The sequence below is a fragment of the Argentina anserina genome, chromosome 4 (assembly GCF_933775445.1).
Source record: "Argentina anserina chromosome 4, drPotAnse1.1, whole genome shotgun sequence".
NCBI classification, from domain to species: domain Eukaryota; kingdom Viridiplantae; phylum Streptophyta; class Magnoliopsida; order Rosales; family Rosaceae; genus Argentina; species Argentina anserina.
The window spans coordinates 18653141-18680292 of record NC_065875.1 but is presented as its reverse complement, the minus strand read 5'-3'; the positions used below and the strand labels follow the sequence as shown (position 1 = coordinate 18680292).

The following is a 27152-nucleotide window of genomic DNA, read 5'->3' as shown; positions in this document are numbered from 1 at the left end:
AATCTAAGAACCAAGTCCAACAAGACTCACAGTAAATCAAAGACATGAACCAGATGAGTCACATGTCAGTGGCCTTCTAAAACTTATCGAACCCCGAACAACAAAAGTCCACTTTTTACTGCGATCAAAACTCTGAGTCTGATTCGTTGCCTATGGATGTGGCTAGCTCATAGCTAGAGAGAGAGAGAGAGAGAGAGAGAGAGAGAGGACACTGTTTTTATTGCTGTGAAGGACAAAGTTGAGTTCTTTTACTGCGTATGTGGGAAGGCGTTAGATTCCCTGCAGCAACAGGCGTCATTTAATTTGTTAAATTTGTTATTAATCAATAAAAACTAGTACCTCACTCCATCCGTCTCTCTATCTATAGAATACAGCAGAGTGAGAGAGAGAGAGAGAGAGGAGTTTTCTGACTTTTCTCCTGATGTTTTCCTAATATTCATGTGCTTCTGTTTTGCCTCGAGGACCCTTTATTCTCTCTGCCGGCGATCTCACCTCTCTGACACTCCTGGCCGTGTGTAAGACACTTCCGGCAACTGGGTTCATTTCTCTTGTTTAGTTGCAATTGTTTCTGCTGAAACGTTTTGATCTTGGTGTTGGTTATTATGTAAAGTTGGAATCTTTGGTTGTGTTGGGGTGTTAATGGAATCAGGGGCTTGTGGGTGGTGTTCATGTGGATGAATTGATTGATTTGTTTAGCTTTAATGGATTTCTGGGGTGGAAGTTGTCAGAAGATTTATGGGGTTGTTTTGTTGGGTGAGTTTGATTGAATTAATGTGGTTTTACTGAGCTAGGGGTGGTTGTTGTTGTTCAATTGGGTGTAGTTTAATTTGTGTGGAGTTTCAGTATTGGTATTAAAGAGTTTTTGGGTTTTGAGGGGAGTTGTGATTCATGGAGGCTTTTGGAGGCAAGCCTCGGAGTGTGTACGGTCCAGTGGTGACGGATTTGAAGGCGGTTGGGAAGAGGAGTTTGGAGTGGGATTTGAATGATTGGAAATGGGATGGCCATATTTTTACTGCCACCCCTTTGAATTCTGTGCCCTCTGATTGTAGGAGTAGGCAGTTGTTTCCTACTGGGCCGGAGACTCCAGCCAATGCCGGTTGGTCCAACAGTAGTTCATCTGGTTCGGATGATGTTGGTCTGGGGAATGAGAAAGGTAAAAGAGGATTGGATAAGAGGAGAAGGGCTGCTATTGTGGAAAATGAAGAAATAGGTGATGAAGCTGGGTCTCTAAATCTCAAGCTTGGTGCGCAAGTTTACCCAATTTTGGAAGAAGATGTAAAGACTGGGAAGAAGACGAAGATTGTTGGGACTACTTCCAACCGTGCGGTTTGTCAGGTGGAGGACTGCAAGGCTGATCTTAGCCATGCCAAGGATTATCACCGACGGCATAAGGTCTGTGATATGCATTCAAAGGCAACCAGAGCTATGGTGGGTAGTATTTTGCAACGGTTTTGTCAACAGTGTAGCAGGTTAGTTCCATTTATGGTTGTCCAGATCAATTGTTTGTTCCTTATACATACACTTGGTGATTGAGCTCCATGAATACAGTTAAGCTGTTTGAGTTCCTCATTATGATTTCAGTGTTTAAAAATATGATATATAAAGCTTGTTTTATTGCTCTGGGTCCATACATATTCATCACTGTGAAATACACATGTGTAGGTTTCATGTTCTTCAGGAGTTTGATGAAGGGAAGAGAAGTTGTCGTAGACGTTTGGCCGGTCATAATAGGAGGAGAAGGAAAACTCATCCTGACACTGTTGTTAATGGAGGCTCCATAAATGATGAAAGGGGAGGCAGTTATATATTGATTACTTTACTGAGAATACTCTCCAATATGCACTGTAAGTCCTTTTTTTTATATTTCAAATTCAATTGCTTGCTGCTTCACTGTGACACTACCCAATGTTAAGTTGGTTGCACGGTTGATCTAGTGCTTGATTGTATTGGCTGATGTCTAGGCTTTAACTGGTCTTCTCTTATGTTCATTGATTATTGTTATGAGGGTTGTTGAAAATGGATTTGTATAACTCTCCTAAATCCACATTTTTAGTTGTTATCCGGGTGGGAATAATGTTTTTGATGGGTCCCTGATAGCCTTTAATTCTCTATTTTGGTTACAAACTACAAAATTGGTTTGTCATCTGAAGCATTTCTTTTTGATGAAATGTTAGAATTTTGATGCATTGGCTCCACATAAATAAAGGTAGACAAAAATACTGAAGAAAAGTGCATATTTCTTATTCCAGATCATTTATACAATGACACTTAAGGTTCTATATAAAAAACAGTATGATAGTGATATAAATCGATTCTGGTTCTTGGCTGATTCTTTTATAGCTGTCTCACTTTACTGAAGTTGTACTCTTTCGCACATTAGTCGATGCTCTTTCTACTTTTGATTTGTTGGATGGTCATATATCATACATGTTATGATGCATGAAGGGTGCACTGTTATCTTGGAAGATCCTTCTGTTTGTTTTCTATCATCTTTGCAATATCATTTGTCTAGACTAATACTAATATGATTTGACATATTATGATATTTATAAAATGCAGCTAATAGCTCTAATCAAACAAAGGATCAGGATTTGCTTTCTCATCTGTTGAAGAACCTAGACACTAGTAATGGTACTGTTGATGGAAGGAACATATCTGCATTGCTGCAGGGATCTCAAAGTTTACTTAATGGTGGGGAATCTGCGAAGGTGCCAGATACAGCTTTGAATGGCAGCAAATCCAGTAGGCCTTCTGTTTCAACCTCTAAGATGGATGAATGTATTAATCTGGAAGGTCATTTAAGGCCTATAGGGCAGTGTCCAACAGGACCTGCGTCAGAGAAGTTACTTGTTGGTGGTAATCTTGGAAGTCAAGCTCTTTCTGGTGCACAAGCCACCAAGTCACTTTCCTCCAGAGACAGTCTTCCATCCAAATCAGTTGCACGGGAATATGGGAGGATCCAGTTAAATGAGATCGATTTAAATAGTACATATGACGATTCACAGGAGTATTTGGAGAACCTTGGGAATTCTTATTTCCCTGAAAACCCAGGAATCGGGTCTCATGGAGGTCCCTTTACGATACAGCGTCATTCTCAAAAGTCAAGCCCACCTCAGACAAGTGGGAATTCAGACTCAACTGCTACTCAGTCACCATCAAGTTCCATTGGAGAAGCTCAGGTATGTACTTGTTGCCATTGCAATCTTTTCCTATAAATTTCTCGGTATTGTTTATGATATTGAGTCCATGGCTCCAGTTATGTGGCTCTTTGTTCACCAGATTATAGTGAAGGACCTCAATATTTTAGTGTTTCTTTACATGTACACTCAGTGTAGTTTATTATTATTCATCATCAGAAGACCCGTTTGTTTAGTGAAGCAGCACTGTTTGAGTTACGAACCTGTACATAATATATTCTAATTTATTTTGCCCAAATGATGGCAAGATGAAGTACTTGGTTATGGCACTATAAAAATACTGAACTTTTCTCTTTTATTAAACACATAGGGGTGTTGCTATCTAAACTCTTGTGTGTGTGTGCTTGAATTATTAGAGTGGTAGTTAAAGTTTTAAGTGGTTACATAAGTTAAACTGGAGCATGCATTTTTTTTCCTTTTCTGTTTTTTTTTTAAGTGTGATAGATAAAATGTAAAGTGTATCTGAGTTTCATATTTCTTACATCCCCTTCTATGCCAAATATCAGAGTTGCACGGATCGGATTGTTTTTAAACTATTCGGAAAAGACCCAAGTGATCTTCCATTTGGTCTGCGATCACAGGTAATTTTGTGCCTGACTTTGCGTTTTTAAATAAAATTTAGCGTTTCATTCTGCTGACTGTCTGATTTATTATTTATTTTACATATCCAGATCCTCGGCTGGTTATCCAGTACTCCTACAGACGTTGAAAGCTTCATAAGACCAGGCTGTATAATTTTGACAATTTACCTTCGCCTAGAAAAATCTACATGGGAGGAGGTATACTACTTCTGCTCATGCCAGATATTGAAGCTGTTTGTTGTATCATGAAGATATCCTTCATCTCTTTTATTGTTCCGTGTTTTATTCAGCTCTGCTATCATCTGGGATCCAATTTAGGAAAACTTGTAGATGCTTCCAATGATCCTTTTTGGAGAACAGGATGGGTGTATACCAGGGTGCAACATTTTGTAGCATTTGTGTACAATGGTTTGTTCTCTCTCATTCTCTATCTCATCACGTGTATAATTAGTATAAGCATATTTTTACAAGGTGTTTTGCTTTATTTAGGTTATTCAATTACATATTGGTTTATCCATTTAGGGTTGACGAAAACACTAGAATAGGGAAATCAGTTTAATAAGTTATTTCTGTCGTGCAGGTGAAGTTGTCTTAGACACACCCTTACCTCTTAGAAGCCACAAAACATGCAGGATCTCATGCATCAAACCAATTGCTGTGTCTTTATCTAAGAGGGCTGAATTTGTGGTGAAAGGTTCAAACCTTTATAGTTCCACAACAAGGTATTTTCATGTTCCACTGTTTCATTAATGTCCCGTCCACTTTACATATCTCTCTTGTTTTAGCAGTTGTTTCAGAATTAATACCTATTCACAATTAAGGTCCAGTCAGCAAATACTAAATTCTAGCTTTATTCAGGTTACTCTGTGCTCTAGAAGGGAAGTTTTTGGCCCAAGAAACTTGTCATAATTTGATGGAAGGTACTGATACGACCAGTGAGCATGATGAGCTACAATGCCTCAGGTTCTCTTGCTCTATCCCAGATGTTACTGGCCGAGGATTCATTGAGGTGCGGCCAAGTGTCTTATTTATTTATTTATTTATTCATTCGTATGTTATTACAGCACTATGGCTATATTATATTTTGCAGTGACATGAAAACAGCCTTTGTTTACAAAGTGGGTTTAAACTTTTTGTCATGAAAACATTGTCCATTTATAATGATGAAAGTGCATTAGAGAGTCGGGCAGTCAAATGAAGTCTGAAAAGAAAATCTATCACCGAAGTTGGAGGGTCCAATAAAAAAGAAATAGGGGAAGTATCAGAAGGCATAAATTATGAAATACTGTGAAGAAATAGAAAAATGCACTACATAAAGTCATAAGCCATTTGGGTTCAGATGTTCAGTAATTAAAAATTTCATGAAATTTGTAGCTCTGGTTCTTATAATTAAATCTTGATATCAGGTTGAAGATCATGGACTCAGTAGCAGCTTCTTTCCATTTATAGTTGCAGAGCAGGAAGTTTGTTCAGAAATTTGCATGCTGGAGGATTCAATAGAGATTGCCGAGTCTGCCAATGACATGCAGGCAAATCCCAAAATAATGGAAGCCAAGAACCAGGCAATGGACTTCATACATGAATTGGGTTGGCTCCTTCACAATAGTCAAGTTAAGCTTAGAATTGGTCAGCCAGATCCGAAACTAGACCTATTTTCTTTTCAACGGTTTAGATTGCTTATGGAGTTCTCCATGGAGCGTGATTGGTGTGCTGTAGTGAAGAAACTCTTAGACATTCTATATGAGGGTACTGTTGACCCTGGAGAGCATCTTTCTATTGAGCTTGCACTATTAGATATGGGCCTCCTACACAGAGCTGTGCAAAGAAATTGCAAGCCTATGGTGGAATTCTTGTTAAGATATGTCCCAGATGGTTCAGATAAAGAAGAGTTGAATGAGAAGCAAGAAGTTTATAGGAGCAGCAACAGGTTCTTATTTAAACCTGATGTTGTCGGTCCCATGGGGCTGACTCCTCTTCATGTTGCAGCTAGTACAGATGGCTGCGAGTATGTTTTGGATGCCTTAACTGATGATCCTGGAAAGGTAACTTCTTTCTTATACATTGCATTTTTTTGGATAATTTGCATGTAAAAATAACAATGAGCTATTATCCCCTTTTGCTCAAGAGAAATCCAAGGACAAACACTTAACACTCAAACAGCGGCATCGTCCTGTTCTAGAAAGATGAAGGAAAAAGTACTAAACGGAATATACATACAGTTTCAAGTTGTATGTTATTAGACAATCAATTCTTATGTTGATGTGGTTTCTTCTGCAGGTGGGTATTAAAGCTTGGAAAAATGCCCGAGACCGTACAGGATTGACACCATATGATTATGCATGCCTACGAGGCCGCTCCACATATCTCCATATTGTCCAGAGAAAAATTAGCAAAACAGAAAGCGGCCATGTGGTGCTTGATATGCCTGTCACGGTTTTAGACAAGAACACCAAGCAGAAACAAATAGATGGACATAAGTCATCAAAAGTATCCAGCTTCGACACTGAGAAGATTGCAATGAAAGCAATACCGCGAGACTGCAAGTTATGTCACCAGAAACTAGCCTATGGCAGCACAAGGTCACTGGTGTACAGGCCGGCAATGCTGTCAATGGTGGCCATTGCTGCTGTTTGTGTTTGTGTGGCCTTGCTATTTAAGAGCTCACCTGAAGTTGTTTTCGTGTTCCAGCCCTTCAGATGGGAACTCTTGAAGTACGGTCCAAGCTAAGCCAGTCACCTGTATTCGTTCTAACTTCTCAGTGACTATGGCTCCTAGGCTTGTTATTTTTATTTTATAAGCTTATACGAGAAATCTATTGAGTACTGGTTTTCTGTATCGGTTTAGATTTCAATGCGAAGTGCAGTGTATGTATCAATTATAATTAAGTATATATAGATAAAGTTAATAGTAAATAGGATTATTGACTGATGAATAGACATGAATTTAGCCCCCTTTTACCCTAAGTCTTATATGTAGTCTGACCTTATGAAATCATAATGGTTGCTGAGATTGCTCACCAGATATTATTGTGTTCAATGCTTGCTCCACATTTCATTTATAATTTAATTTGAAGCAGTGACACCATGTGTTTTATTTCAAAGTTCAAATCAATCAAATGTATCAAGTTCAGTTCAACTTGGCTATCCCACGTCATGTTCAGCAAATCGAGTTGGAAAAGTGTCAAGAGGGACCCAAATGATCGCCGAATTAGATTCAATCACTAGATACCAACACAGCTAACAAACGACTTCATTCCAAGAAAAAAAGAAAGACAAACGGCTTAAAACATGAAAAATTAAAAATATCTGATTATCAACAAATAACAATGGACTCATTTACAGTTGAGATATTCTTAAAGACTTGATAAATTTAAACATTCGATAGAATCACAACTACTTAGTGATTAATCAAGTAAGTTCATTCAAAGCAAGCTAGCGTCATAAACAGTTAAACACTATAAATTTCAAGGATAAATCATAAACACTCTAGTAAGATTGATTTAAAAAAAAGAGTTAAACCCAATAAAGAAGTACATCTTTAAATCTAAGCACACATTCATTTTCTCTTTCATTCTGCACCACAAAACACTGCATGTTTCCATTTCTCTTACGTTGTATGTTGAATTAAACACATGTTGAAGAACACTCATGGCGAAAAAGGCAGCAAGAAAAATGCAACTTCTCTTGAGCAACTCTTTTATGATATTCTTTCCTGTGTAGATTAATGGCACAAAGGCTTTTATAGTAATTTTGATACGCAATTATTATGAGCAGTATAGTAGTTCCACTTTCTAGCTCCTCTGCATGTACTTTCTGCACTGATATCGGTGATCCTCTGAGGCTAAATCCGTAATTTCCCCACATGCCCATCATCCATCTCTCTCCACTGAAACCGCATTTGCTCACAGTCCTTTGACTCCTTTCCTAATTTTCATGTGCTTCTGTTCTGCTTTTCTCCACATACATATTCTTCTTCTTCCGGCGATCTTCCCCCAGCTTTCAGTTTTCACTCCACCGGCAAGTTTCTCTATCAAAGTCTTCACCTTTATCATTTCTGTTCATAAAGTTGCAAACTTTATTTATGCTGATGCCTTTAAGGATCATGAATTGGGCCCTTTAGTGATTTTCGGGGTGTTACTTCTGTAATTCATGGTGTTTGGGCTTCTGGGTAGCTACTGTTTTAGCTTCATGAGTACAGATGCACTCTGTTTTGGGTCCTTAGAGAGCAATGACCACCAGTTTGTGATTGAGTTTTATTGATCTTCTTGGTCAATTGTGAAGTTATTGTTCTGAATTAGCTCAATTAGATTATTTATGTGTACTGGAGTGTGATTGGGATTGAATAGTGTCTTGGGGTTGTGGAGTTTTTGATCGATGGAGGCTTTTGGAGGCAAAGCTAGGGGCTTTTATGGTCCAGTGGCGACGGAGATGAGGGGAGTTGGGAAGAGGAGTTTGGAGTGGGATTTGAATGATTGGAAGTGGGATGGTGATCTTTTTGCTGCTAGTCCTTTGGATTCTGTGTTGTCTGATTGTAGGAGTAGGCAGTTGTTTCCGGCTGGACCGGGGACTCCTTCCAATGCTGGCTTATCTAACAGTTGTTCTTCGGGTTCGGATGATATTAGCCCTGGGGGGAATGAGAAGGGTAAGAGAGAGGTGGAGAAAAGGAGGCGTGGTGCTGTTATGGAGAATGAGGAGGTGCATGATGGAGCTAGGTTGCTTAATCTTAACCTTGGGGGACAAGCTTACCCGATTGTTGAAGGAGAGGGAAATAATGGGAAGAAGACAAAGATAGTTGGGAATGGGACTATTTCAAATCGCGCTGTTTGTCAGGTGGAGGACTGTAGGGCTGATCTTAGCAGTGCTAAGGATTACCACCGACGGCATAAGGTCTGTGTTATGCATTCCAAGGCGAGTGAAGCACTGGTTGGAAATGTAATGCAACGGTTCTGTCAACAGTGTAGCAGGTTAGTTTGTTGTATGGTTCTTGTATTAGTGAAACATTTCCATGGTTTTAGTTCACTTTATTTATGGACATTCTTCCAAGAAGTATGATATGTCTGGTTTTTGTTGTATAACTTCTCACTATGGTTTGTTGCTCATATGTTTTCGGTTCACAGCTGTCCATCACCGTCTGTCCATCACCGTCTAAAGGCATAGTCGTATTTTTCCGAAATTTGTCGTTGTTTGTTGATTCAGTTGCTAACTGTTTGTCCTCTTGGGCAGGTTTCATGCTCTTAAAGAGTTTGATGAAGGGAAGAGAAGCTGTCGTAGGCGTTTGGCTGGTCATAATAAGCGGAGAAGAAAAACACTTCCTGATACAGCTGTTAATGCAGGCTCCTTAAATGATGAAATCGGAAACAGTTATCTATTAATTAGTTTGCTGAGGATACTCTCCAATATGCACTGTAAGCCTTTGTCATATTGCACACAATTGTTTGCTTTTTTGCTGAGGCATTCTTTTTTTGGACTGAGCTGAGGCATTCAAATTGCACTTGATGTGTAATTTAGGATTGTTTGAAAGTGTATTTTTCAATAAAAAATTTGATAACTCCAGAAGGTCTACTAAGTAGCTGTGAGGAGGAACTGGTATATGATCAGTTCATGGAGTCCCTTAACCACTTAAGGTGCTAAATGTAGATGGGCTAATAGTTTCTCTAAGGTTAATTTCTCGAGTTGCATCGCCCGGGCATGAGAATAAATTCCGCAATCCTTTTGAGTTGAATTTATGAGTGCGCCATCATTTTGAAAAGATTGCAGAGTTCTATTCCAGATTATCTGTATCCTTTGAAGTTGGTCCCTACACAAATTATTTTAGTTATCTTAGTATTAATTAATGAGACATTTGAGGTTAAGTTCCCTGGCATGGGAATAGTTGCTGAAAATTGAAAAGTTACAATTTTTGTAAGTGCAGATTTCTTTTTTATATGCTTCAACATGGATCCTTGGAGGTCATGGGGCTAAACTTCATTATCATTTGAGATATAACTAGCCTTCTCATTTGTGTTGCTATTCACTAGTTTTTAAGAGGTGGAGTGGAAAATTTTAATCTTTTCAGGCTTCTTACTCTAAACTACTTTGGATATTTTTACTCCAAATTGGTCCTCATTTTGATATTTTAGTCCAATTTACTCCTATGCTTGAAGTGGATCCTTTGAGGCCAGGTGTGCAATTATCACTTCATAAATGAAAGCGTTGTTGAAAAATTTCATTTTCTATATATTATCTTGTTTTGTTTAGAAGTTTGAAGGGTTAGTGATATCCATATTCTTTTTGCTGTTATTGTAATACCTTAATTCTTGCTTTTGGTTTCTGTATTTTGAATTCTCAGATGTATAAACGGTGGACCTTTTATAAATATTGGCTGAATTCTAATTTCTAGGATAAGTTATGAGAGAAATTATAGTTCATTGGTAGTATTATAATAGTGTTTGATCAAACATGCCTTTTCAGTTTTCTCAACTCGTTTTTTGTGTGGCATTGTGCATATTATTTAACATATTTTCCCTTTACAAATTGCAGCGAATACCGCTGATCAAACTAAGGATCAGGATCTGCTATCTCACCTGTTGAAGAGCTTTGCCAATCTTGCTGGTACAGTTGATGGGAGAAACATATCTGCATTACTTCAGGCATCTCAAGGTTTACCAAGCACTGGGTCTTCTGTTAAGACTACACAACAGGTGCCAGATACAGTTTCCAACATCTTGGAACCCAGTAGGCCTTCTGTTTCTGCCTTGAGTATGGATGACTGTGTTATTATTGAGGAACCTTTGAGGCCTATAGGAAAGTGCTCGATAATACCAGCTTCAGAAATGCAAAAGAGAAGATTTTCAGAGGATGGTGATTTTGGAAGTCAAATACAATCAGGTCTACAGGGCAACAAGCCACTCCCATCAAGAGAGAGTGCTCCAACTAAATCAGTTACACCAGATTATGGGAGGATCCAGTCACTTGACATTGATTTAAATAGTCCGTATGATGATTCACAGGATGATTTAGAGAACCTAGAGAGTTCTCATGTCACTATAAATCCGGGGATACACCAGGACTCTCACAAGTCAAGCCCACCTCAGACCAGTGGGAATTCAGACTCGACTTTTACTCAGTCACCATCAAGTTCTAGTGGAGAGTCTCAGGTATATACTGGTTGTGATTTTATCTCATTTTCTATTAGATTGCTTAGTTCTTTTAATTCCTTTTGGTGGATGACGTGCCACATATATGTTGAAGGATCATATGGACGAGTCTTATTCTCTATTGTTCATTTAAAATTTCTTTTGATGATAGTTTTACCTTCATCCGCTATAGGCATAGCTTAGTTAGTTATAATGCTAATTGCTCAGGCCCATAATTATTTTTTTGGCTGTAGGATAGGTTTTTTTTTTCCTTTATTCATTACGGAGAATTTTTGTTTGTTTGTTTGTTTGTCTCATCTATTGATTGTTAGATTGATGGCGTGGTGATTGGTTATGGAATACTTAAAAAATGCTTCTGTCATGACAGAAAAGTTGAGATGCACCCTTCTCTTTTAATTAATTTGTTTTTTTTATGCCAAAAGAAAAAAGCATTAATTGAAAGAGGAGCACATCTCATTTAATGTGTTTATATATATATATATATCCTTGTGTGTGTACACTTTGTATATATACTTATATATAGAGTGCAAGGCTAGTATGTGAATTTGTCTGGGCTATCATGTCTACTGACCACCCTCTTTTCTGCAAAATATCAGAATCGCACAGACCGCATTGTCTTTAAACTCTTTGGAAAAGATCCAAATGAACTTCCATTTGTTCTCCGATCACAGGTAATCTTGTGTGCCTTGATTTGGCTACTATTCAATATAAGTTGATTTTGTAATTGTGTGAATGACACAAGTTTTTGATTACTTTGATTATACAGATTATCGACTGGTTATCCCATAGTCCTACAGAGATCGAAAGCTATATAAGGCCAGGATGCATCGTTTTGACAATTTACCTCCGTCTAGAAAAATCCATGTGGGAGGAGGTATGCTTCCATTTTGATGCTAGAATGTAGATTGCTGATTTATATATCAGGAAGGTCTCTGTTTCATCTATTTTTTATTTGTGTATGCAGCTCTGCTGCCATCTGGGATCAAATTTGCAAAGCCTTTTAGATGCCGTCGATGACCCTTTCTGGAGAACAGGATGGGTATACACTAGGCTGCAACATTTTGTTGCATTTATGTACAATGGTTTGTTCTCTGAACCTGTCTCCCTATACTTATAATTTCATGTTTATATACAGTACACAAACTTCTACATGTGTGTTTGGTGGGTTTTAAGTCCTATCTGTCTATCAAAACAGTTCAGTAATTCAGTTACTAATTATCTAAGGTGTTTTAGATCGACCGAAATACTAAAATAGTTATGTTCTGAAAGATGAAGCATTTTGATTTATTTTGTCTGACCTGCAGGTCAAGTTGTATTAGATACACCCTTACCTCTCAAAAGCCATAACAGTTGCAGGATAGCAAGCATCAAACCAATTGCAGTCTCTTCATCTGAGAGAGCACAATTTGTTGTAAAAGGCTTTAACCTTCCCCAGTCCACCACAAGGTATTCCTCATCATATTCATGCCTCAAGATTTTTCTCCGATAAGCATACTGATTATGCAGACATGTAGATGCTGTTTAGATAAATGGGAGATATACTAAATGTTAGATCTTGACAGGTTACTCTGTGCTCTAGAAGGGAAGTATCTTGCACAAGAAGCCTCATATGGCTTGATGGATGGTGTTGATACAACTGTTGAGCATGAGGAACTACAGTGCATCAGATTCTCCTGCTCTATACCAGATGTTACTGGTCGAGGTTTCATTGAGGTATAAAAAATTATCTGAAAATCTTGGAAAGTATGTTTAGTAACATCTTGAATTCTACGAGGGAGATATTCTATTTCTTAAGTTCCTCAGTCTACTGAATTGAAGTATTAATCAAATGGGTATGTAGTTGGCTTTTCTCTAGCAATAGCTCATGTTGATAAAAGAGTGCATTGTGAATCTGCTGCAAAAGCCATTTGTTTCAATTTTGGAGAATGTATATAATTTGTAATTGATTCTTGTGATCAAATTTTTGTTTTCAGGTTGAAGATCTTGGTCTCAGCAGCAGCTTCTTTCCATTTATAGTTGCAGAGCAAGAAGTCTGTTCAGAGATTTGTATGTTGGAGGATGCGATTGAGGCTGCTGACGATATTCAGGCAGACCCTGAGATACTGGAAACCAAGAACCAAGCAATGGAGTTTATACATGAATTGGGTTGGCTCCTCCATAGAAGTCATGTTAAGTTTAGACTTGGTCCCCTGGATCCTAATATAGATCTATTTCCTTTTGGACGGTTCAAGTTACTTATGGAGTTTTCTGTCGACCATGACTGGTGTGCTGTGGTGAAGAAACTCTTGAAGCTTCTGTTTGATAGTACTGTTGATGCTGGAGAACATCCTTCCGTTGAGCTTGCGTTACTGGATATGGCCCTCCTTCACAGAGCTGTTCGAAGAAATTCCAGACGTATGGTAGAACTCTTGTTAAGATTTGTTCCGGATGAAGGTTTTGAATCAGAACAGAAGAAACAAGTTGAAGGGGAAAAGAACACTTTCTTTTTTAAACCTGATGGTGTTGGTCCTCTGGGTTTGACTGCTCTTCATGTGGCTGCAAGTATTGACGGTTGTGAGCATGTATTGGACGCTTTAACTGATGATCCTGGAAAGGTGATTTCTTGATACGTTGCCATTTTTATGTTTATTTTTTTTTATGAACTGAATGACTGATCATTCTGACTCAGACAACATTGAAATCATCTTTACCATGTCTCTGACCTTCTACTCATCATGGAGCGCTTATCTCTTTTCTGGGGGATCATGGATCTAAAATTATCCCATTATTTGTCTTTTGGATATCTTCTTGTTCACATGTTTTTTTGGTCCACATAGTTGTTGGAAAGTTCAGTTATATCCTGATTTTGATAATGCAGCGCAGGACTGCTGTTTTCAATAGGTTTTTGGCATTTTGAGTTCTAGATTGTAAGATGATACATCAATCTTATTTAAATGGGTCTGTCCTCTGTAGGTGGGAATGGAAGCTTGGAAAAATGCTCGAGACAGTACAGGAATGACTCCGTATGATTATGCATCCATGCAAGGCCGCTACTCCTACATCAATCTTATTCAGAGGAAAACCAGCAAGAAACTAGAGAGTGGTCATGTTGTTGTTGATATCCCTGGTACTAATTTAGACTGCAACAGCAAGCAGAAGCATTCGGACGGGCATAGATCATCAAAAGTAGCTAGTTTTGACACTGAAAAGTTTGATATACAAGCATTAATGCGGGGAGATTGCAAGTTATGTAGCCAGAAACTAGCTTATGGCTGCAGAAGATCACTAGTGTACAGGCCCGCGATGCTATCAATGGTAGCCATTGCTGCCGTATGCGTCTGTGTGGCCTTGCTCTTTAAGAGTACACCTGAAGTTGTTTTCGTCTTCCACCCCTTCCGCTGGGAACACTTGAAGTTCGGCTCAAGCTAAGACAGTTCAGGCGCTACCAATTCTTAGGCTTTTCTGGTGTTTGTATGTATGTATATCTGAGCTTTCAAATAACATGGGTTTTGGGGATTGCTCACCAGGTTGTGTTCGTATATTGGTAAGACCGTAAGACCATCGCTTCCCCTTTTGCCCTATCATTGTAATTTGCATGTGTCATTGTAAACACTATCATAAAGTGGGATAACACCAATATTTATTTGTTATCTTCTACTTGTCAAAATAAAGCAGTGGCTCGGTGAACATGAGCTTCAACAAATGAAGATTCTGTACAAAATGGATGAATTTTCTTTATTCTCTCCCTCCCTCTTTCCCTCCTCTCCCCTCAAGAAAGACGTTTTTCCCAGTCAACTGTCTGAAGAAAAGAAAAAGCAACAGCAGAGTTTTGCCTGAAGTCATGAAACTACAAGAACAGCACGAGATGCTTAGAAAAATAGAACCAATAAAATTACTCGGGAAAACGATGTCCGTTGCTCTGCTACAATTCTTACAAATCTCCTTACAATTTTGCATGCTTGATTGATAGTTGCACAGAGGTTCCGTATTTACAGTCGTGTCCCCTAAATTTTCTCCGAGAATATCAGAGATGAGAGATGTAACAATTCTTGCAGTCCTTTACAAACCAGGAATGTCACAATAGAGTCCACAGCTGCAATAAAGTACCCTGAGGCCAAACCAGATTAGGGGAATGTTAGAACAAACTGGTGCCTTCGAAGATCTTAATTGAACAAAAATCCAGACTCAACTCCTAAGGCCACCTAATCGGTTTGAATACCATCAGCACTAATTTCCTGCTCCAAATAGTAGATCTTGTCGTTCATACCTTCCTTTCTATATGCCTCAATCATGACAGCGTATGTTGAGGAATCTGGAGAGATTTGCTTTTCTTTCATCCGGTTAAAAACTCTCTCCATTTCCATCAAATCATCTGCTTTTGCACATGCAGATATGACCGCATTAAAAAACGTGGTATTTTCAGGTATCTCAAACTTTCCAGCCAACTGAACACTGCCAATCACCTTATGGAAAAGACCTGCATTGGCATACCCGCTTATAAGGCAGCAGAATGTTTTGGTGTCTGCCTTCATGTCCTCGGCACGCATCTGATCAAATGTGTATTCCATGTTTTTTGCATCTCCCACATCTGCAAAAGCCTCAATAACATTGTTGTAAGTTGCGGTAGTCCAGGGTAAGTGAAGCTTTCGCATGTACTCCATCACAGCCGACATTTTATCATACATTTTCTTCTTCCCATAAGCATTAATCAGAATGTTAAAAGTGCGAATTTCTGGCTCAATTCCAAAGTCGCGGAACTTCTGATACCATCTCTCCATCGTCTCAATCTGACCCTTGTTACCAAAAATCGTCAGGATAACATTCATTGTCCAAACATCGGGCTTGCAACTTTCACCCTCCAGCATTCCCGACAACACCCTCTCCATCTGGTCATACATCCCGGCCTTCCCATATCCACTCAGCACCACATTCTGAGTAACTGTATTCGGTGCTATCGACCGCGCATCCATTTCTTCATACAAGGACTCCACCATCTCAAATTGCAAATTATCAATGCAGGCCTTCATCAGCGTACTGTACGTAAAAACATCCGGCTGGCACTGAGGGAACTTCTTCATCTGCTCAAGCACATTAAACGCCTCGTGAACGAGATTGCTCCGGCAGTAAGCTGTAAGCAATGCAGTGTACAGCTCAGCGGTGGGCTGACACCCTTCCTCAATCATTTCGTCGAACAGACTCTGCGCGCGCTGAGGCTGGCCGGACCGCCCCAGCAGAAGCAGCAGCCTCATGTAAGTCCCTTCTTTCGGCTGATAAAACGGCTGCTCCTTCAGCATTTCGAACACCTGAACACCCACAGTAATTTCACCTTTCCTAAATTAGAAAGTTGCTATACCCTACATTTCTACAAAGATTGCATTTTTATTTCGATTCGGAAACTCTAAACCCTAAACCCTAAACCCTGAATTATAATTAGAAACAAGAAATTAGGGAAACTGAGATAGAGGGGTTTTGTAAACCTCAAGGGCACGAAGCCATTGCTTCTTCTCGATGGAGTTACAGAATTCTTCAGTGACGGTGTTGACCCAGGCCTTGGCCTTTTCTTTCCGGTCGAGCTTCTTCTTGACATTCTTGATCGGCGTTCTTCTGGGGATTGAGGTCTCTGAGACACCTGGGAACTCGCCGTGCTTCCAGTGCTTCTTTCGGGTCTGAGGAGATGAGGGTGAAGAAGAAGAATGACGTGGCCCTCTGGTGGATTTGGAGGGAGGCGCGTAGGCGCAGCGGGTCGGGTTAAAGTTCGGGTCTTGGGCTCTGTGGGGGGTGGAGTGGTGAAGAGGATGAGGGTGGAGGGAGGAAGAGAAGGAGAGTGAGACTGAGGAAGAAGCCATGGATATTTTGGGCCAAGTGTTTTGAGGTTTGAAGGAGAGGGGACTAGTGTGGGTTTTAGAAGCCATAGGGTGAGGAAATGACTTCTTTGTCCTTGATTTTCCTTATCCTATATTGCTATTCTTCACAGTAGACCAGGGTTCTGATGCCGTAAACGTAAAACAGTAAAAGTGATTGATCACACGAGTCAGTGTATGCATATGAGTAGCCAGAGTGAGAGAGTAGTCTCTCTTGGCTAGGACCTAACATATGATGATCTACTGATCTAGATGATTGTATCCGTGTTGTTTGTATCTCTAATGTACCATAATGTATTGGTAATGTGCACATAAAAACGAATTAGGTGCCCCTCTTTCTTAGAGGATTGTATTTTGATACAAGTAAATCAATGATAAGACCGTCACAATTCACTTGTATAGAAGAATCTAGATGCCCGCTCCAAAACCCTCAATCAATCCCCCAAAAATAACCTTGGAAAAAATTGTGTGTGTTCATTCAAAAGGAAATGAATGGTTGTGGAAAGACTATAAGACAAAGATGCAACAGTTGTTTAGCAGATGGATTAGGGATTGTTATACCCTATATTGCTGTATGTGTGTCCCTGCAACTCGAGCCATGTTTCATTCACAACCCTTGCTGGGACATCTGAAGTGTCTTACATACCATCTTGGTCGGAGTTGGGGTTGCTATCTAGATATGCCGGCCGTCTGCCTCTGGTTTTTATTAAAGGTTAATTCTTCCCTTCCAGTCTTCCTCACATTATTGTAGTCAGAGATTGCACGTTTAACGGTTTAAGTTGCAATATAAAATAAACGAAGTGATCTCTCTAATATCATTTGATCAAAGTCAATGGCGTTTTTCAGTCTATATCATAGCCGTCCCCCTCTGATTTCAATAAATAAGGGTTATTCTGGGGCCTATGTCATGCTTCGCATCTACCAGTTTCTTCAAATTTTCTGTCCTTTCTGTCTCAGCATTAGTCATGAGGTTAGGCGATACGTGTTTAAAATGTTAAAACAAATCTTTATTCTGAGGTTGGTCTCAAAGATGATGTCGTTAACCAGTAGGTTAATTTGCCATTTCCTTGCTGTAATGAACATGACGCACTCCATTAGCTCATGTTTTTAATGATAGTTGTGTATAAATGTGTATTAGTACTCTTAGTTCATATCTCTATTTCTCTAATCATGGCTCAGTTGGCAGCTGGAGCAGATGAGATTGAGTCTTTCAGGATAGAGCTAGCAGAGATTGGGAGGAGCATAAGAGCATCCTTTCGAAGCCATGCCTCAAGTTTTCGGAGCACCTCTACTGTCATTGCTGAAGACGGTGGAATCGATGATGATGAAGGATTTTATGACTTGCAATGGGCTGCTGTGGAGAGACTGCCCACTTTTGAGAGGATCACTTCAGCTTTGTTTGATCATCATGATGGCACATCGGCTAAAGGAGATGTTAAGGGGACAAGGGTGGTTGATGTTACAAAGATTGGAGCTGAAGAACGGCGTGTTTTCATGGAGAAGCTCATCAAGCACATTGAGAATGATAATCTTCAGTTGTTGCAGAAAATAAAAAGAAGAATAGACAAGTAACATTCTTACCCTCTTTTTCGGTTCATGTAGACGTACTTTGGGCATATAAACACTAGTATGTTAACATGTTTCATTACAAATAAAAACTCAAATAATATTTCTGCACATGCCTTGCAGGGTTGGTGTGAAGTTGCCTACTGTTGAGGTAAGATACAAGAATCTTTGTGTAGAAGCAGAGTGTAAGGTAGTTCACGGCAAGCCTCTCCCGACTCTATGGAATTCTCTAAAGAGTATGATTTCGGTAAGTGCCTTAATTTGTAGCACTAACCTTCTGGAGCTTCTAAATTGGAATAAAACTCGATTTCATAGAATTTTAATTTATAAGTGGAAATGATTTTTAAGCATTCCCTCGTGAGGTACTTCAATCAGGGATGATACTGAAAATCTAAAATGACACGAGTCCATACTTTTATCATGGTGTCCTTTGATTTATTTTTCATTTGAGCACGCTCTCCTTATGACAGGACATCACTGCACTAGCAGGTTCAAAAAAACGTGAAGCAAAGATAGGCATCATCAAAGATGTCAGTGGCATTATTAAGCCTGGAAGGTTAGTTTCCCTTACAATCTTAATATCTGTATCTCTTTAACTCTTTTATATCTATTAGAAATATTTTTTTGATTAGCTAACCTTAGTTTTGATCATGTTGACTGCAATGAGCCATGAGAAGAACCATTTTCCGCACGACCACACTTATAGAGAATTACAGAAGGATGTTCTAAATTTATAAGCCAAGAAAGCTGTACTTACTAACAAATTTTTGCCTCTCTTAATATCAGAATGACCTTATTGCTTGGCCCTCCGGGTTGTGGCAAAACCACATTATTGATGGCACTCTCAGGAAAGCTAAGCCATTCTCTCAAGGTGTGTAAAAGTTTGAGTTTCTTGTGTTATGTTAACAGTTCATTATAATGGAGAAGCTTTAGAATTAGTTTTCTTCGTAGAGTCGGAGAACAATGAAATTGTGTTAACTTGTCAGCTTATTATATATAACAGGTTTCTGGCGAAGTTAGTTACAATGGCTATAGACTGGGAGAATTTGTTCCGGAGAAAACATCAGCCTATGTAAGCCAGTATGATATGCATATTCCAGAGATCACTGTGAGGGAAACACTAGATTTCTCAGCAGGCTGTCAAGGTGTAGGAAGCCGACCCGGTAAGCATTCTTCATTTCAATATAATTGGACTTTGAAAATAGCTATCAAGTTGCATTTACTTAATAATCACATTATTTATGCATAAAGAGATTATGATGGAAGTTAGTAGAAGAGAAAAGCAGGCAGGAATAGTCCCAGATCCTGATGTAGATGCTTACATGAAGGTATACCTGAGATGCCTTGGGTGCAATTTTCTGCTGTATGTATTTCATTAGTCCGAAAGTGATGAACAATTTTCCCTTACAGGCCATATCTGTTAATGGACTGAAACGTACACTTCAAACTGACTATATTCTAAAGGTATTGTAATTCCTTACAAAGTGTGCTTTCTGTCAGGAATTTTGTCAAAATTGTTGTATGTTCACAACATTTTTACTAACTAGTGTCTTGCAGATACTTGGCCTTGATATCTGTGCTGACACACAAGTTGGAGATCCCATAAGAAGAGGAATTTCTGGTGGTCAAAAGAAAAGGTTAACTACAGGTAGTGTTGATTCAACCGGAAACAAGTTCTGTGGGCAATGTAAATATGCAAGCACTTCAGATTCCCTGAGTCAAACCAGATATATATGACTCGGTATATTTTCCACTATGCAGGGGAGATGATTGTTGGACCTGCAAAAGCTGTGTTCATGGATGAAATATCTAATGGCTTAGATAGTTCCACAACTTTTCAAATTGTTTCTTGTCTTCAACACTTTGTGCATATAACAGACGCTACATCATTGATCTCACTTCTTCAGCCTGCACCTGAGACATTTGATCTCTTTGATGATGTTCTCTTAATGGCAGAAGGGAAGATTGTGTATCATGGACCAAGAACTTCTATTCTCCAATTTTTCAGGGAGTGTGGATTTAAGTGCCTAGAGAGAAAAAGTGTTGCTGACTTCCTTCAAGAGGTATGCAGTTATCATACTCATATCTTAAGTGGTGTCCTAAAACGTTTTCATGTTAAAACTTTTGTTGTCTTTGTTTTGCTTCAGGTTATTTCGAGAAAAGATCAAGCACAGTTTTGGGAGAGCGCAGAAAAACCATATAGCTACGTTTCTGTTGAGCAGTTCATTGAGAAATTTAAGAAATGCCATCTTGGCAGGAAGCTAGATGAGGAGCTCTCAGAGCCATTCGATAAGTCTCAAAGCCACAAAGATGCTTTATCCTTCACAACATACTCATTACCTAAATGGGAACTGTTTAAAGCTTGCACAAGGAGGGAATTTCTTTTAATGAAAAGGAATTCTTTCGTTTATGTTTTCAAATCAGTTCAGGTATATTTTTTACCTTTAATTTTTGTTTGCAGCCCTTTGTTTCAAGTCCTTTTTTCTGCATCCTTTTTCTATCTGCTCTACAATTTTCATATGCGTTACTTGTCTTCTTCCGTCTGCAGCTAGTCATCATTGCTTCAATAACGATGACTGTTTTCCTTCGAACTCAAATGGCTGTTGACGCGATCCATGCAAATTATTATATGGGCTCTTTGTTCTTTGCACTCGTGATACTTCTTGTTGATGGATTCCCAGAGTTGTCAATGACCGTCTCAAGAATTGTGGTTTTCTACAAACAGAAAGAGTTGTGCTTTTACCCTGCTTGGGCCTATGCGATCCCAGCTGCCATCCTAAAGGTTCCACTTTCGTTGTTGGAGGCTTTTGTTTGGACTGCTCTTACATACTATGTTATTGGTTATACCCCTGAGTTTGGAAGGTCAGTCTTAGATAGAACATTCATTTCCTAAATAAGATAATTACATGCTTAGGGTTAAAATGCAATCATGTTACTATGTGTTCCGCTTTCTTGTTTTGGAATGCTAGTGTTAGATACTTTCGAGTTTTGATAGGGTTTTGGTTCTTACATCTTCCATATATGTTTTACAGGTTCATACGCCATTTCCTTCTACTCTTTGCTACGCACCTAACATCGATATCCATGTTTCGGTTTGTTGCTTCAGTTTTCCAAACTGTTGGTCCTTCTTTGACAGCTGGTGTTTCATCAATACTGTTTGTTATGTTATTTGGTGGCTTTGTCATGCCAAAGTGTAAGAGCTGCATAATCTTTTCTGAAGGTTTACATTAAATAATTTTGGCGCATTAGTCATGCTTAGAAGTTCAATTGTTTTTATTTTTTTTATTTCAGATTATATGCCAGTTTGGTTGAAGTGGGGATACTGGTTATCTCCTCTGACATATGGAGAAATAGGCATAACTGTTAATGAATTTCTGGCACCTCGGTGGGAAAAGGTGATAACTGTTTTCAGATTCGGTACTATTTCTGCATAACTCCATATGATCATTGATCAATAATATGGTTTTACATATCAGGACTGACATTACACTCCTTTTTATGTATTTGTGAGATGCCTCATCTAATTACATTCGATCATAGGTGTCTGGAAATACAACTCTTGGGCGTGAAGTGCTGGAAAGCCGCGGATTGGATTTTGATGGTTATTTTTATTGGATATCATTTGGTGCTCTAATGGGATTCACATTACTGTTCAATATTGGTTTCACCTTGGCTTTAACTTTCTTAAAGTGTAAGTGTGCTCCATTCATCACTTCGTCCTCTTCGCAAAAATGTATGTCAAGCTTTTGTAACCTCGCGTATACTTTATGTTCAGCTCCTGTAAAGTCCCTGTCTTTTATTTCTTATGAGAAGTACCATCAACTACAAGGCAAGAGAGACGACAAGGGCGTTTTAGATGCAGGGGAGAAATCCACTAGTGAACCTAAGACTAGTGTAGAACCTAAGAATGGTGAGGATGATCTTGTTTTTTATTATTTATTTCTATTGAAATTGGGATCATTTGGCGTTTTATGCTTAGTCGTATATTTTATTTCTTCTCCAGGAAGGATGGTTTTACCTTTTGAGCCCCTGACTGTTTCATTTCAAAATGTACAGTACTATGTTGACACCCCCTTGGTATTCATCTAGAACTTGTCCTTCTCTCACTTTAGCTTCTAAGCAAATATATCTGCTGACCTTGTGAATTACTGTACTACCTTTAAACTGCAGGAGATGAGAAAGGCAGGCTTTGAGCATAACAAGCTCCAGCTCCTATCTGATATTACAGGTTCATTCAGGCCAGGTGTTCTGACAGCATTAATGGGGGTCAGCGGAGCTGGCAAAACAACTCTTATGGATGTTCTTTGTGGAAGAAAGACCGGTGGTACAATTGAAGGAGAAATAAGAATTGGAGGGTATCCTAAGGTTCAAGACACATTTGCAAGAATATCAGGCTACTGTGAACAAAATGACATACATTCACCACAGATAACTGTGGAAGAATCAGTAGTATATTCTGCTTGGTTGCGACTCCCATCTCAGATTGATTCAAAGACCAAAGCAGTATGATTATATTTTCAAATTTCAAGAACATGACCATTTTAATGACTTTGGATTTAAATATTTGAGTTAAACACTCAGAACTGATCGAATGATAATCTTTCCCGTCCCCAGGAATTTGTAAATGAGGTGCTTGAAACTATTGAACTTGATGGGATTAAAGATTCCTTGGTAGGCATGGCAGGAGTTGGCGGTTTATCCACTGAACAACGTAAACGATTGACCCTAGCTGTTGAACTCATAGCCAATCCATCTATCATGTTCATGGATGAACCAACTTCTGGTTTAGATGCACGGGCAGCTGCTATTGTTATGAGGGCAGTGAAGAATGTTGTTAAAACAGGAAGAACAGTTGTTTGCACCATCCACCAACCGAGTATTGACATTTTTGAGGCATTTGATGAGGTAACTGATTTTGAGAATAACTGACATGAATCGCATGATCAATAACAAAATGTGCTACTTCTTCAACCAAATTACTCTCACTGCAGTTGATTCTCATGAAAGCGGGAGGACGCATAATCTATTCTGGCCAACTTGGACAGCACTCGAGCATGGTTATTGAGTACCTTGAGGTAGCTCAAATACTAATTTCTTTTGTCTCTGACAAAAATGAAATATTTAAGACCTCATCCACTTTCCTTTATTTTGGATAGAGCATCCCTGGGGTTCCCCCAATCAAAGACAATTACAATCCAGCAACATGGATGTTAGAAGTTACTTCAAAATTTGCAGAAGCTGACCTTGGCATAGATTTTGCACAAATTTACAGGGAATCTGCCTTGTATGAGTAAGTGTTCACGTCTGTATGTTATTATACAATAGACTATATCATATGCATGCACATATGGGAACTTAGTTAGACATGACTCCTGCTTTTTTGCCTATAGGAAGAACAATGAGTTAGTCAAGCAAGCCAGTTCACCATCATCTGGTTCAAAGGATTTGGAGTTTCCTACCCGCTATCCACAAAATGGATGGGAGCAGTTCAAAGCGTGCTTTTGGAAACAGAATTTGTCATATTGGAGAAGTCCCTCGTATAATCTGGCACGGATCCTTTTCATGTGTTTTTCAGCTGTGTTGTTTGGATTACTGTTCTGGAATCAAGGGCAGAAAATGTGAGTCAGTCAACATATTACTTGTACTCATTTTCAGTTTATCATGTGGAAGGGTGTCATTTAAATTTGTACTGCACAGCCTTTATCTTGTTAATAGAAATTTCATTGACCATATACTTGTTTCTTGTTTCTATTTAGAAATAACCAGCAGGATCTCTTCAATATGATTGGTTTAATGTTCACGGCCATAATCTTCTATGGCATAAATAACTGCTCAACAGTTCTACCATTTGTCGCAACAGAACGGAATGTTCTGTATCGAGAAAGATACGCAGGAATGTTTTCTTCATGGGCTTATTCATTCGCGCAGGTTCAGATCTTTTTTACTAAATGTCTTTATGAATTCAACCAGAGACTCTGGTCCTGAAATCTTATTCTTATTTTTTGGTGAAAGGATGAAATCTTATCTCAAGTTCATATAAGATATTTGCCAACCAGTAGAGTTCATTTTGCAGGTCCTGGTTGAAGTTCCCTACTCATTCGTGCAATCAGTTCTTTATGTGGTCATCACATACCCAATGATTGGCTATCACTGGTCTGCTTATAAGATTTTTTGGTCGTTCTATAGCATGTTCTGCACACTACTATACTTCAACTACCTAGGAATGATGCTCGTGTCGTTGACACCAAATGTTCAAGTGGCTTCAATTGTGGCATCATCTTCTTACACAATGCTGAATCTGTTTTCAGGGTTCATTATTCCGGGACCAGTAAGTTTATGGATGATCAGTTATAATACACATATTTATTTTTAAGTAATTTCTTTCCACTGCTATAACTATTCTGTAGTATAATGGGTGAAAGCATCTTAGGCACAACTCAGACATATTTTGACCAGAGAAACTAAAATATTTTTCTTTGTTTGATGCAGCAAATCCCAAAATGGTGGATCTGGTTGTATTATTTGTGTCCTACATCATGGGCGCTTAACGGAATGCTGACTTCGCAGTATGGAGATGTGCGGACAGAAATCGTGGTGTTTGGAGAGACTAAAACTGTTGCTGCTTTCTTAGAAGATTACTTTGGGTATCAGTACAACCTGTTGGGCCTCGTTGCTGTTGTTCAGCTTGTCTTCCCCATTTTGTTTGCTTCTCTGTTTGCATACTTCATTGGAAAGCTAAACTTCCAGAGGAGATAGACATATCAAAGCTCTTTGTGGATATTACAGATACAACTCCATCGGTCTAATTTGTCTTAAGACCAAAGTTATACTAGTTCGATTCTATGCGTGAAAAGGTTATAACTGTGGAACATCATATTTACATGCATGATAGTCATGGACTGAATAGGCTATGGGGTGTCTCCCTGCTCTCACAATGCACAGATAACAATTTTATCGTTCTGCTGGGAAAATGGTTCATTTCTTTATTCCTGTGTTGACTAGGAGTTATCCAGTCGTATCTTAGTTTTACATGTATTAAACGCACCGTTTCGATATTCCAATGCGTACGCTGTGTTTTAGCTAAATCGGAGTAGTTAGCTGTGAGTGACCAATGTCATCATGACATGTGTCAGGGGTGAACTGTAGCATGTTGAGAATTATGAATGAAACTGAACACGTTGAAGAGATCAAGGATAAAAGAACGTAATTGTTTGTATTCGTGGAAAATTGAGCTCGGGTAGACTTGGTATAAGACTAAGCCAGCGAAACTAACACGTGTACATATGACTAAATTTGGGAGAAATTTCTCACCTGCACTGGCTGCACATCACTCTAATTAACCATACATTGACACGTAGATAAGAGGATGAGAGATGATGTATCTAGTTCTCTACCACTACACAGGAATAAAGAAATTTATACTCATACAAAAGTTTCACCAAGTCAAATTTATATTTATAAATAGACAAAAAGATAATTATATAAAAATATAAATATTTCACCAATGTGTTTTGTCAAATTTATCTTTGGTAAGAAATAAAATTAAATAAAATGATTGTCTTAAAAAAATACATTTGAAACAAAATTTTGTAAAACTCATACGATGAAAACAACTGCATTCCATGAGTACGAGACTAGTAGCTTTAATGTCAATAATATTCATTTGTGATATGTGGTATATCGGGTTAAGACTCCATTGAACATCTTTTTGACTAAATTTTGTTAAAAGTTATGTTCATATGAGTCCATGACTAAATGCTTGTCATCGAAGTGACCCATCATTTTAAGAACACATTAGCAAGGTGTCATCTCCACTAATATAATGAGAAATCGTGGCTTTGGTGTCAACAACTTCACCAAACTTTTGAAGTCTCAAAAATGACCATGCTAGAACTAAAAAAAGAAAGAGAATAATATGTCGGAGGGATAATATGGTAAACTACAAAAAGAAAAGAAAAGAAAAATAAAATTTAGAAAATCAAGAGAAGGTTGTGGATAGTCAGAAATGGAAAGTAAATAAACTAAAACTAACTTTTTTCTAAGTAATTGTGTAATCCGTGGAAATTTATACTGGTAAAGGCTAGAACTTACAATATGAATTCAGTTTTTTTCTTTGATTATTCTACTCTATTTTCAGTTGATTAATCTGTATATCAGAACAAATAGAGGGTCACCAGGAAAACGAAGAAATTTAATCTGTTCTCACAACCGGGAAAATCTTGAGCACATAATGCCATTGACTCTTTGGGAGTCAATAACAAAATTTGGTCACCAAGCAATCCATTTCCTCCCAGTTTCCAAAACCTGGGTACCCAAAAAGTTTTATCTAATGTTCATGTATCTAGTTGAAACTATATACATGCAATATCTCACAATAGAATCTGATGCATAAAAGTTTTCTTTTCCTATCGGAGAATAAAACATTTCGATACTAAATCATGATAACATTCTTAGTTCAGCAAATCATAACAAATTCGATGCATAAAAGTTGAGGTAGTAAGGATGAATCTAACTAACTTTAACATATTGTACACAGGATCCTGGCTGTTTGCGCTCTCTAGTTTTTGTGAGTAGAGTTAGTGAACGTTCTCAATGGCGGTTAGTGCGTAGGCATGCCAGTGTGTACGATGATGTTGGTAAGTGTGATGCGCTGTCTTGACTTTTGAATCTGACGATTGTGACAAAGGTTGAGAACTCCCTCCACTTGGTTCGACGTGTAGGTTGTCTAGTCTGTCTAAGCTTTCTTTCGTGTCTCTTCGCAAGTCACTTATCGATACTTATCCGCTGAGATGAGAGTAAGCAAAGCTTTTAAAATAGGAGGACGCATGTTGTA

The 27152-nt window shown here is 38.6% G+C and overlaps 3 protein-coding genes across 3 annotated transcripts; 2 read left to right on the top strand and 1 right to left on the bottom strand.

The window, feature by feature from the left end:
* Positions 1 to 414: 414 nt before the first annotated feature.
* Positions 415 to 14636, top strand: LOC126792536 (uncharacterized). Its single transcript, XM_050518941.1, has 20 exons — positions 415 to 1469; positions 1663 to 1844; positions 2560 to 3179; positions 3704 to 3778; positions 3869 to 3976; positions 4069 to 4186; positions 4359 to 4500; positions 4637 to 4787; positions 5185 to 5820; positions 6056 to 6448; positions 8158 to 8741; positions 9001 to 9182; positions 10297 to 10913; positions 11510 to 11584; positions 11680 to 11787; positions 11878 to 11995; positions 12218 to 12359; positions 12476 to 12626; positions 12887 to 13507; positions 13866 to 14636. The coding sequence occupies exons 1-20, from the start codon at positions 889 to 891 to the stop codon at positions 14319 to 14321; spliced, it is 6060 nt and encodes a 2019-aa protein (XP_050374898.1). The 5' UTR covers positions 415 to 888; the 3' UTR covers positions 14322 to 14636.
* Positions 14637 to 14716: 80 nt separating this feature from the next.
* On the bottom strand, positions 14717 to 16743 carry LOC126792534 (pentatricopeptide repeat-containing protein At3g06430, chloroplastic). Its single transcript, XM_050518940.1, has 2 exons — positions 16370 to 16743; positions 14717 to 16195 (listed from the first exon to the last, which is right to left on the bottom strand). Exons 1-2 carry the CDS (start codon positions 16736 to 16738, stop codon positions 15095 to 15097), a joined length of 1470 nt encoding a protein of 489 aa, XP_050374897.1. The 5' UTR covers positions 16739 to 16743; the 3' UTR covers positions 14717 to 15094.
* Positions 16744 to 17923: 1180 nt separating this feature from the next.
* LOC126791894 (pleiotropic drug resistance protein 3-like) lies at positions 17924 to 25365 on the top strand. Its single transcript, XM_050518389.1, has 24 exons — positions 17924 to 18321; positions 18443 to 18566; positions 18790 to 18875; positions 19106 to 19190; positions 19323 to 19482; positions 19571 to 19647; positions 19730 to 19783; positions 19877 to 19967; positions 20081 to 20382; positions 20467 to 20748; positions 20868 to 21181; positions 21352 to 21512; positions 21611 to 21714; positions 21860 to 22010; positions 22095 to 22229; positions 22323 to 22396; positions 22490 to 22822; positions 22934 to 23224; positions 23311 to 23394; positions 23476 to 23609; positions 23710 to 23937; positions 24076 to 24247; positions 24393 to 24647; positions 24809 to 25365. Exons 1-24 carry the CDS (start codon positions 17924 to 17926, stop codon positions 25073 to 25075), a joined length of 4362 nt encoding a protein of 1453 aa, XP_050374346.1. The 3' UTR covers positions 25076 to 25365.
* The last annotated feature ends 1787 nt before the right edge of the window (positions 25366 to 27152 follow it).

Bases quoted from the DNA above. Each gene is read 5' to 3' on its own strand.
- LOC126792534 (XM_050518940.1), bottom strand. From the start codon at position 16,738: ATGGCTTCTTCCTCAGTCTCACTCTCCTTCTCTTCCTCCCTCCACCCT. The intron at 16,196-16,369 runs GTTTACAAAACC...GTGGGTGTTCAG, and splicing joins AATGGCTTCGTGCCCTTGAG to GTGTTCGAAATGCTGAAGGA.
- LOC126792536 (XM_050518941.1), top strand. From the start codon at position 889: ATGGAGGCTTTTGGAGGCAAGCCTCGGAGTGTGTACGGTCCAGTGGTG. The intron at 3,180-3,703 runs GTATGTACTTGT...GCCAAATATCAG, and splicing joins GTTCCATTGGAGAAGCTCAG to AGTTGCACGGATCGGATTGT. The intron at 4,187-4,358 runs GTTTGTTCTCTC...TCTGTCGTGCAG, and splicing joins TGTAGCATTTGTGTACAATG to GTGAAGTTGTCTTAGACACA.
- LOC126791894 (XM_050518389.1), top strand. From the start codon at position 17,924: ATGGCTCAGTTGGCAGCTGGAGCAGATGAGATTGAGTCTTTCAGGATA. The intron at 21,715-21,859 runs GTGATAACTGTT...ATTCGATCATAG, and splicing joins TGGCACCTCGGTGGGAAAAG to GTGTCTGGAAATACAACTCT. The intron at 22,397-22,489 runs GTATTCATCTAG...TTTAAACTGCAG, and splicing joins ACTATGTTGACACCCCCTTG to GAGATGAGAAAGGCAGGCTT.